The following is a 12111-nucleotide window of genomic DNA, read 5'->3' as shown; positions in this document are numbered from 1 at the left end:
TTAACAACTGGAGTGAAAAAAAAAAAAAGTCTTCTGTAAAAGAGGACTGCTTTTAACCTGTGACGTCACATCACGGGGCGTCAATCATTGGCTCAATGGCGCGTGTATTGTAAACATAAGACGTTCTGGTACGGGCAGAATGGCGCCTTTTACTCGTTTTACATACCCATTTACACTAAATAGGAAATAAGTTTTACCTGCATATTCTTCAAACATATTTATTTTTCTAATACTTAAAAAAATGTTTTAGAATTTAATTTGTCGGAGGAAAAAAAAATATATTTAGGGCTCCTTATCAGTGATTGTAAAAGGCCTAGCGAATATTCACTTCTGATCAGTGTGCCGAATGACCGTGTGCAGAATAACTCCACGCAGAAAGCGTCCTTCACCGATCATGTCAAGGCGTGGTTGTGCTTCTTAATTACCGCCTACAAATACGTTAGTATTCCTGCCCTGATGGCTAATGGTAGCTACTCCCCCTTTTTGTATGTAAACATTGATAGTCAGATTTTACAAGTCATATGTACGGTGGCCTGTTAGTGCCATACACTGATTTATACCTTTTTCTTGAAATTTACTTCATATGAGAAATGAAAGCAGTGATAAATAAAAAAAACATGAAAAACCTTTCCACCCCGATGTAAATATTTTCTCCGCGGTGGAAACATTTTCTCTGCGGTGTAAATATTTTATCCGCGGTGGAAAACCTTTCCACCCCGATGTAAATATTTTCTCCGCGGTGGAAACATTTTCTCTGCGGTGTAAATATTTTATCCGCGGTGGAAAAATTTTCTCCGCGGTGTAAATAATTTCTCCGCGGTGTAAACATTTTCTCTGTGGTGTAAACATTTTCTCTGCGGTGTAAACATTTTCTCCGCGGTGGAAAGGTTTTTCATGACCTTAAACACTGTGTAGAACTTTAAAGTCAATCGGATATAAACTTTAGCTTCTAGAGCATCCACAAGATTTTTTGAAGTGATCGAGGACCATATAACTCTGGCAGTAATTATCGGAAATCGTTGAAAATCAATAGGCTTTTTCGTCTCCTGACGTTAAACACTGTGTATAAATTTCTAGAGCGTCCACAAGATTTTTTGAGGTGATCGAGGACCATAACTCTGGTCGTAATTATCGGAAATCGATGAAAATCAATAGACTTCTTTGTGTACCAAAATGTGTGACGGATAGACAGACGGATGAACCCATCTTAATAGTCTCCTGCTTTCTTCGTATATTACCGTCACCCCTATCTGTGTATATGATCATCTTGAAACTTTACCCTAAGGATGATCCCTATTGTTTTTAGTGTATGCCCGACTCCCAGGGGCAGAGCCACGCCCATTGTTTGTCGTCTAACGGCTGCATTTCTTCACATATCATCTTGAAACTTTGCATACTTATTCTTTATACCCAAAAGGAACATCCCTATTGTTTGTGGTGCATGCCCAACACCTAGGGATAGAGCCGAGCCCATTTTCTTTTTCTGTATCTGCGTGTCGCCTACAAGTCACAATTCTTCATTGATCGTCTTGAAAAATGTTCATAATTATACCTTATACCCTAAGGATGATCCCTATTGTTTTGAATGCATGCCCGACCCCCAGTGGCAGAGCCACGCCCATTTCTTGTATTTGTTTGCCATTTACAGGCCGCATGTCTTAACATATCATCTTGAAACTTTGCATACTTATTCCTTTTACACTAAGAAACATCCGCATTGTTTGTGGTGCATGCCCACCCCCCAGGGTCAGAGCCACGCCCATTTTCTTTTTGTGTGTCGCTTACAGGCTGCAATTCTTAATAGGTTATCTTGAAACCTTTTCATACTATTTTTAGTGCATGCCCGTCCCCCTGGTACAGAGCCACTACCATTTTTATTATACGCCCACATGGAAATGTGGTCGTATTTTGCCGTTGCCTCCGTCTGTCCGTCCATCAATCGTCCAAAATTTCTTGTGAACACTCTACAGACTACATTTATCATAGCATTGTTTTGAAATTGATATATGTTGTTTGCATTAGTGAGATGAAGAAGCCTATTTAATTTCAATAACTTATGTTAATTTCTTCTGGATTTATGGCCCTTGTTTCACTTTGTTGCACCTTGTGAATGCTCTAACGACAAAAGTTATTATCCGATCTGTATGAAATTTATATGCATCATTTAAATTAAGTAAAGCAAAGAAGCCTATTGAATTTCAGCAATTTCCGTTAATTACATCTAGAGTTATGGCCCTTGTTTCACTTTGTTGAATCTTGTGAACGCTCAATGACAACAGTTATCATCCGATCTGTTTGAAATTGATATGCATCATTTAAATTAGTGAAACGAAGAAGCCTATTGAATTTCAGCAATTTCCGTAAGTTACGTGTAAGTTATGGCCCTTGTTTCACTTTGTTGTACCTTGTAAATGCTCAAACGACAAAAGTTATTATCCGATCTGTATGAAAATTGTATGCAGCATTTAAATTAGTAAAACAAAGAAGCCTATTGAATTTCATCAATTTCCGTTAATTACATCTAGAGTTATGGCCCTTGTTTCACTTTGTTGAATCTTGTGAACGCTCTAATGACAACAGTTATCATCCGATCTGTTTGAAATTGATATCCATCATTTGAATTAGTGCAACGAAGAAGCCTATTGAATTTCAGCAATTTCCGTTAATAATGCCGTGAGTTATGGCCCTTGTTTCATTTTGTTGTACCTTGTAAATGCTCTAACGACAAAAGTTATTATCTGATCGGTATGAAATTTATATGTATCGTTTAAATTAGTAAAACAAACAAGCCTATTGAGTTTCAGCAAATTTCCGTTAAATACATCTAGAGTTATGGCCCTTGTTTAACTTTGTTGAATCTTGTGAACGCTTGAATGACAAAAGTTATCACCTAATCTGTATGAAATTATATGCATCATTACGCCGTGAGTTATGGCCCTTGTTTCACCTTGTTGTACCTTGTGAATGCTCTAAGTTATCATCCGATCTGTATGAAATTTATATGTATCATTTAAATTAGTAAAACGAACAAACCTATTGAGTTTCAGCAAATTTCCATTAATTACATCTATTATTATTATTATTATTATTATTATTATTATTATACAACACTTATATAGTGCTATCTTCCACATACGTGTTCAGGTGCGCTTTACAATAAATACATGTATAGAAAATAGAAAATCAGTAAAAAAATAATAAGTATAGAAACAATAAGAAACTAAATATCTATAAAATCAGTACAAAAAATAATTATCTATAAAATACATATGGTGAAGATTTAAGACTAATTCAACAATAAAAAGCCTCTTGGAATAAGAAAGTTTTAAGTTTAGATTTAAAAGTTGTTAAAGAGGTACAACTGCGGATACTAAAAGGCAAGAAATTCCACTGCTTTGGTGCTTGAAACGAAAACGATCGCTCTCCATAACTTGAAAGGTTGACTCTATTTTCCGTTAATAAAAAGTTGTCTCTGGATGACTGTAACGTTCGAGAAGGTTTATAAATATCCAAAAGACAGGACAAGTAAAAGGGCGCCATACCATTAAAACATTTAAAAGTCAATAAAAGTATTTTATATTTAATTCTAAAAACAATAGGCAACCAGTGCAGTTCAAATAAAATTGGGGTAATGTGCTCATTATATTTCGTGCGTGTGATCAGTCTTGCTGCTGAATTCTGCACTTTTTGGAGTTTCTCAATAGTGCGACACAGAAGGCCAATCAATAAGGAGTTGCAACTGTCCAGTCTGGAGGTAATTAAGGTACTTACTGGCTCCACAGAAACAGCCCCGATAGAAATATCAATGTTATCTGAAATTTTTGCATGAACTGTTGGTGAGCTAATTAAAAGATACTCGGTTTTATCATTGTTCAGCTTTAAAAAATTGGTTGACATCCATTGTCGTATTTCATTGATACAAGATTCTAAAATATACTTAGTTAAAACAAAGCCATCTTTAACAATTGGTTTGAACGAGATATACAACTGCGTATCATCTGCATAAAGATGATACTGGATATTATACTTTTTAATTATTTTACGCAAGGGCGAGGTATACAAGCTGAACAGAATTGGACCCAAAACAGAGCCCTGTGGGACACCGTATAAAAGGCCAACATCTTCAGATGATTTGCCACTGACAAAAACAGATTGTTTTCTATCAGATAAATAGGATCTGAGAAGGTTGATTGCAGAGCCGGATATTGGCGGTGCCACACCCACTCTCTGTTGCCATTTTGTCTGTAAATGATATACAGGTTGCAGTTATTAACAGATTTGGATCAAAGTCGGAATGATCCAGCATAGGGTTGTACCTATATATATATATTGGTCCATGTCCAACCCCCAGGGGCAGAGCCACGCCCAATTTTTGTATTTTTTTGTCTACAGACTGGAATTCAAAATGGATCATCTTAGAACTTGGCATATTTTATCCTTATACTGTAAGGATAGCAACTATTTATTTTGGTACATGTCCTGACCCCCAGGGGTGTGGTACCACACCCACATTTTTGTTAGTTTTATCTGTAAATACTCTACAAATTACAATAATTAACAGACTTTGTTCAAATTCAGCATCTTAATCATTTCAATAACAGGGTGGTACCTATTTATATTGTTCCATACCCAACCCCCAGGGGCAGAGCCACGCCCAATTTTTGTATTTATCATCTACGGACTGCAATTCTGAATGGATCATCTTGGAACTTAGCATATTTATTCCTTATACCGTAAAGACAGCAACTATTTATTTTTGTGCATGCCCCGACCCCCTGCGGTGGTGTCACACCCACTTTTTTGTTAATATTTTGTTTGTAAATCTGGCAAAACAAACCCAACGACTAGCCTTCTATGCCTCTTGTATTCCCTTCATTTTAAAAAAGTACCATTTTTTGGCTTCTAGTTCTGCCCATACAAAATATTTAATATAATAATAATAATGGATTTGTATAGCGCCTTGTATCCAAAAATTTGTTCACTGGCGCTGAGTTAGTCTGTCACATTTATGCCAGATTCCCAACATCTGCACTAAATAGCTGTGTATCCTGGATTTAGCTGTTCAAGTTATCATTGAAAATCAATATACTTGTTCGTCCCAAGACCTTAAACTCTGTGTATTAATCTAAAGGCAATCAGATGATAATCTTTGTCTTTAGAGCATCCACAATATGATCAAGAGCCATAACACTGGCAGTAATTATCGGAAAATCGTTGAAAATCAATAGGTTTCTTTGCCTGTTTATAAATTTAAAGTCAATCTGATTAACTTGAGCCTCTAGAGCGTCCACAACATTTTTCAAAGTGATCAATGGCCATAACTCTGGCAATAATTATCGGAAATCGTTGGAAATCCATAGGATTCTTCGTCTTATTATCTTACACACTGTATATTTAAAGTCAATCAGATATTAACTTTAGCCTCTAGAGCGTTCAAAAGATATTTCAAAGTGATCAAGGACCATATCTCTGGCAGTAATTATCGGATATCGTTGAAAATCAATAAGGCTTTTTCGTCTCATGAACACTGTGTATAAATCCCCAGTCAATCCGATTTTAACTTTGGCCTCTAGAGCGTCAACAAGATATTTCAAAGTGATAAAGGACCATAACTCTGGCAGTAATTATGAGAAATTGTTGAAAATCAATAGGCTTCTTCGTCTCATGACCTTAAACACTGTGTATAAATTTAAAGTCAATCGGATATTCACTTTGGCCTCTAGAGCGTCCACAAAATGTTTTGAAGTGATCAAGGCCACAACTCTGGCAGTAATTATAGGGAATCGCTGAAAATCAATAGACTTTTTTCGTCTCATGACCTTAAACACTGTGTATAAAATTAAAGTCAATCAGATATTAACCTCAAGAGGGTCCACATGCAATTGTGGAAGCCGGCCGGATGGGGGCGACGACAATATACGACCACATTTCAATGTGGGCGTATAAAAATCGTTTTTTTTTTCTACCTCTTAAAAGTTCTACAGTAATTATTAATAACATAATAATATAATATTAACAACATTACAACATGACACATACTGTAATAAAAACTGGCCACATTATGTACTCAAGTTGTTTAAAAATATTAACATATTTTGAGTGTATTCATGACATCCAACACATTACAATTTAAAAAAAAAATATCTTTGAAAAATATTATTACATTGACGATGTGAAAGGTTTTTGCTGTTATACATGAAGGCATTTTGAACACAGACCTGAATTTTCCAGCAATGATTAAAAATGAACTATCTAGAATCTTAGTCATTCATATTATAAACTGGACATACAAAGAAAAGGGGAGAATGGTCATACTTTAATGAATTTATTGTCACAAAAATGCTCTAATTACCTGAAGACAAACAATATTTATTATGCTATGTTTTGACATTATGTTTTCAGAAACTGTTATTTCCCGTCAGTATATACATGTATGCCATATTGGAGGGAGTATTTTTAGAGATGTGGCAATTTCTCTACTTTTGAAGATCAGTAGAAATCTAGTGTATTTCAAAACCTACAAGTATGATCACCAATACCATAGAAGCTCTGGTTTATATCACAAAAGATAGGTTGCCAGGTAACGAAACATACGCCCACAGCAGCTAAATCGTCTGAGCGGTCGACAAGGGTTATCGTACCTTTATTCTTTTGAAGATAATTGGGGACATTTATTTACAAGACAAAACCATACAGATCAGATTATAACTTTCGTCGTTTGAGGGTTCACAAGTTCTACAAACTGAAATAAGGGCCTTAACTCTGGAAGAAATTGTTGAAATTTGACCAATATTTATTATGCTATGTTTTGACATTATGTTTTCAGAAACTGTTATTTCCCGTCAGTATATACATGTATGCCATATTGGAGGGAGTATTTTTAGAGATGTGGCAATTTCTCTACTTTTGAAGATCAGTAGAAATCTAGTGTATTTCAAAACCTACAAGTATGATCACCAATACCATAGAAGCTCTGGTTTATATCACAAAAGATAGGTTGCCAGGTAACGAAACATACGCCCACAGCAGCTAAATCGTCTGAGCGGTCGACAAGGGTTATCGTACCTTTATTCTTTTGAAGATAATTGGGGACATTTATTTACAAGACAAAACCATACAGATCAGATTATAACTTTCGTCGTTTGAGGGTTCACAAGTTCTACAAACTGAAATAAGGGCCTTAACTCTGGAAGAAATTGTTGAAATTTGACCGGCTTTTTCATTTTACTAATTCAAATAATGTATATTAATTTCATACAGATTGGATTATAACTTTTGCCATTTGAACGTTCTCTAGTTCAACAAAGTAAAACAATGGCTATAAATTTAGAAGTAATTGTCTGAAATTGCTTCAATTCAATAGGATTCTTGATTTCACTACGCTAATTTAAATAATGCATATAAATTTCATACAGATTGAAACAAGGGCTATAAATTTAGAAGTAATCGACTGAAATTGTTGAAATTCAATAGGATTCTTGATTTCACTACGCTAATTTAAATAATGCATATAAATTTCATACAGATTGAATAACTTTCATCATTTGAGCATTCACAAGGTTCAACAAGGGCCATAACTCTACAAGTAATTATTTGAAAATGCTGAAATTCAATAGGATTCTTCATTTCACGAATTTAAATGATGCATATAAATTTCGTACGGTTCAGATGATAAGTTTCGTGTTTCTAATGTTCACAAGGTTCAAGGACAATTACTCTAGACATAATTATTGGAAATTGCTGAAATTCAATAGGAGTCTTGGTGTCACTAATTTAAATGATCTGTGTAAATTTCATACAGATCGGATGATAACTATTGCTGTTAGAGCATTTACAAGGCGCAAAAAAGTGAAACAAGGGCCATAACTTAAGACGAAATTAACGGAAATTGTTGAAATTCAATATGATTCTTTGTTTTACTAATCTAAACGATGCATATAAATTTCATACAGATCGGATGATAACTTTATTTGTTAGAGCGTTCACAAGGTTCAACAAAGTGAAACAAGGGCCATAACTCCAGAAGAAATTAACGAAAATTATTGAAATTCAATAGGCTTTGTCGTTTCACAAGGTTCAACAAAGTGAAACAAGGGCCATAACTCTAGATGTAATTAAAGGAAATTGCTGAAATTCAATAGGCTTTTTCGTTTCACTAATTTAAATGATGCATATAAATTCCATACAGATCGGATGATAACTTTTGTCGCTGGAGCATTTACATGGTTCAACAAAGTGAAACAAGGGCCATAACTCTAGACGTAATTAACGGAAATTGCTGAAATTTAATAGGCTTCTTCATGTCAGTAATTTAAATGATGCAAATTCCATACAGATCAGATGATAACTTTTAGAGTGTTCACAAGGTTCAACAAAGTGAAACAAGGGCCATAACTCCAGAAGAAATTAACGAAAATTATTGATATTAAATAGGGTTCTTCATCTCACTAATGTAAACAACATAATATATCAATTTCAAAACAATCAGATGATAAAAGTAGTTTGTAGAGTGTTCACAAGAAATTGTGGACGACGGACGTACGGACAGAGGCGACGGCAATATATGACCACATTTCCATGTGGGCGTATAAAAATCAGATCAAATCAAAAGCACATTCTCTATCAGTAAATAAAAATGTGTCTTATTTTTTTAATTCTGAAAACATTAAAAGCACTATATTATGCTATTGCTTGCATTGCATGTACAAAGCTTTTTCTATCCATTATTAACAACAACCTGTTGATCTAAATGGTGTGGCTTTTTCATTTGTTTTTCATCTTCATCTAAACTATGACAAACAGATTCATAGCAGAGATTTCTATTCCATGGCAAGCATATATCTATTTTACTTGGGTGCGAAAATTTATAATAAATAAGCTGAACAATAATATGTAAAACTGATAAAATAAAGATTAAAATAAACCCATAGAAATCATACCAATCACCAAGTGGTATAGCTTGCCACCAAATACCAAGCATGAAAAAGTTCTCAAAATAGAACACTATATAAAACCACAGGTAACGAAAACGTGTATGCCCTTCTCGAAGATTTAAAAAACAAAAAATCATAACATAACCACATATAATATTAAATATTGTTTCAAAACAACGATTGTCATAGAATTTAGTATTTTGTTTAATTATCCAAATAGTTACTGCCACCCAATGCAGTAATACTGGCAAAAATATCCATGCTTGAAATGCTGTCACAAAAAAGGACAGGCACAGTAGTCGCGCACCAACTTCACATGCTCTCCATATAAAATACACAGGTGTTGCTAATAATGACAAGTTTTTCTTCTCTTTACGGGAATATCGCAGTGATTTATGATAAGATACAAGTGAAATACTCAGACTAGCCCAGGACATCAGTAGTGCTGTTATTCTTATTGATACTGAAAGATACAAATAATAACAGATGCCTTAATATTACATGAATAAATACCTTTGCTGATTTTACCAATGGAAAGATCGATTACCCAGACAAAATATTGTGGTTAGAGGTGTGCTTTTCCTTGGTCAACAACACCTTGACACCCCTATTACCAGCATCAAGACAAAGGTTATTAATTACGGTGACAATACTGGTTCTATTATAGAGTTCTCCATATTTAGACAATTTAATAATAATGCCATGAAGTGAGATTTATTATAGAACTGACACATCTTTTAACATGTGGCATATATATTGATTGATATTCCCAAGTGATAAAACTCACAGTAACATGTGTTATCCATTTATAGCAGGATTATACACCCATTTCCAGTTAATTTAACCATTCCCATATTACACCTCATTGACCTTGTTGACTGGTTGGTCATGTAATTAACCAGGGCAGCTGTAATACATTACACTGACCAGGATCATCTATTGAAGTATTGTCTACCACAAGATTCACTGTAGGGGTCAATATCAGAGCAAAGACTACATTGGATCAGAGATAACAGTATACAAAAAAGCTTTATGTTTCATTTAGTTACTTATAAACTATAAGTTGTAAGGGGTCATGTTATCAAACTGTATTATTTGTAATATAATGTATCCCAGCTTTTATAAAAAAATTTGCTGTATCATTAGGATTTGAAGAAACATTTCATAAGCACTTAGAAATGTTCTTACTATAATATAATAATATATGAATTAAACTGTCAAGTATGTGATCAATGTGTGCATGAAGTTAATGCAAGGGCAGACCACTGGTTTTGAGCACTACTACTTACAACTTACGACATCTTCGCTAGGTTTTAGAGTTGCCCATGCATACAGTTGAAAAATTAATTGGGGAGCTGACTCCAAAAAACTTTCAAACAGGCGTAAAAGACAAGCATCAAGATCTTCATACAGCATCCATCGATGGTACCTAATTTTTTCCTCTCTTGAGAGTTTCTTGTTCATCGACATGCATCCATAATATAAATATTCAACTGTTCTGTAAATAGATATTAAAAATATGAATTGATGAAATTTGAAAAACTACATGTAGATGAAATTTATTACATCACAGTTCTGCCAGTCCTGAAAACATGGGATGTAAACGGAATTGTGATTAAAAAATCTTTCACATACCGTATCTTGATTGGTTGTGTTAGTATCATATTCTGTTGGCACATGCTGTGTTGCCTGAAATTGTTGTGTTACTCAACTAAACCCTCCATTGATTGAGAGAATTCAATTCTGGAACCTTCAATCAAGTATTCTCTCCACCTCTGAACAGTCTATTATATATAAAATCAATAACACATAATATTATTAAAATTTAATATTTTACCTTATCAGAGGCCCTATTTGTAAAATTGTACAAAGAAAACGTAAAATCCATAAACATGTTGTTGTCTGATGAGCAGGTTCACAACAGTTTCTTGCCTTTTGATGTTCTTGTATAATAATTTTTTCTGATCTATAATCTAATATGTACCAGTGTATACCTAAACAACACATAACAAACGATGGGCCAGCTGTCAAAAATGTTGTTGTGAGTCCAAATATAAGGTGTCCATCTTCAAAATATTTAAAGGCAAGATAAACATCACTTACAATATCAAGAATAAATACTATCACAGAAACGATTCCAAGAAATAAAAAGAAATAGTTAAAGTCATATTCAAAGGTATCATAATAATCAGAAACACTTTGAAGTTTCTCCTCTCCTTTTCCAAATGCTACATCAACTTTATCAGTTGCTGAAATCGGTCTGTTATATTTCCTTGTTGACCGACATGTTGGTGTTGTTTCTGTCCGGTCTGATGAAGATAAATTTAAATCTACGTCATCATTCTTGACAGATTGAAGTTCAAATGAAAATGGCTCTGATTCTATATCAGAAAATGCGTCGTCTGCTTTCTGTCTATTTTTAAAAATTCCATCACGAGACACCCCTTCAGTATTAATAGTATTCGGAAAGTGGAAAAATTCATGCCAGTTTTTATTACATCTCCTAGATATTGGTACCTTTGTTTTTATCGACATTATTTCAGTTGGTATGATAATCAATATGTTCGAACTAAATTGGTGTTGTTGACTACCATACTCTGCAATTTAGACACGCTATGGCTATGACCACTGGCAGCCTGACACTACCATCATAACCACGAATTTATAACTTCTTTGGTTAAAATTCACTATAGGCCCTTCAGATCGGTTGACTTGTGCATGACTTATTACCAACGTATAGTCGACATATAAAATGCTGTATTAGCGATGAACTATCAACCCGTTCTTCACCGAACACAAATTGGCAACCTATTCGCCTAGCGGCAGATTCGACCGATCAAGCTGGCAACCTTTTCGTTGGAAACCTATTCAGAATAACGATCAGAATCGCCCAAACTCATCTATATTTATCAACCAATAAAATCCAACGTTACATGTATACAATATTAAGCTATTCCTTTAGCTCAGAATTGAAGTGTAATTTCGGATTATCGTACAAAATTCTTAGCATCTTACTTCATATGTTCTGAAAGGTAATAAAATAAGCTTTCCAAATATTATTTATAAAAGATGGAACAATAATGTTAAAGGGGTGCACTCTCATCATAAACGTCGCCAATTTTTCAGTATTTTAAAGTGCAAGACCGGTAATATTCCCAGTCAAAACTCGGACCAACGT

General features: G+C 34.3%; 1 protein-coding gene across 5 annotated transcripts; it reads right to left on the bottom strand.

The window, feature by feature from the left end:
- Nucleotides 1-6312: 6312 nt before the first annotated feature.
- LOC126819217 (XK-related protein 6) lies at nt 6313-11750 on the bottom strand. Of its 5 annotated transcripts, XM_050547132.2 has the most exons (5): nt 11037-11115; nt 10569-10717; nt 10223-10431; nt 9721-9840; nt 6313-9396 (listed from the first exon to the last, which is right to left on the bottom strand). In XM_050547132.2, the coding sequence occupies exons 4-5, from the start codon at nt 9737-9739 to the stop codon at nt 8717-8719; spliced, it is 699 nt and encodes a 232-aa protein (XP_050403089.1). In that variant the 5' UTR covers nt 9740-9840; nt 10223-10431; nt 10569-10717; nt 11037-11115; the 3' UTR covers nt 6313-8716. The 5 variants fall into 5 exon arrangements, with proteins under 5 accessions (XP_050403089.1, XP_050403087.1, XP_050403085.1 ...); XM_050547130.2 differs by lacking the exon at nt 9721-9840 and having other exon boundaries at nt 11037-11108; XM_050547129.2 differs by lacking the exon at nt 10569-10717 and having other exon boundaries at nt 9256-9396; nt 10771-11750.
- Nucleotides 11751-12111: the final 361 nt, after the last annotated feature.

The sequence above is a fragment of the Patella vulgata genome, chromosome 4 (assembly GCF_932274485.2).
Source record: "Patella vulgata chromosome 4, xgPatVulg1.2, whole genome shotgun sequence".
Taxonomy (NCBI): domain Eukaryota; kingdom Metazoa; phylum Mollusca; class Gastropoda; family Patellidae; genus Patella; species Patella vulgata.
The sequence above is the reverse complement of the archived record's forward strand: the minus strand, read 5'-3'. Positions and strand labels throughout refer to the sequence as shown.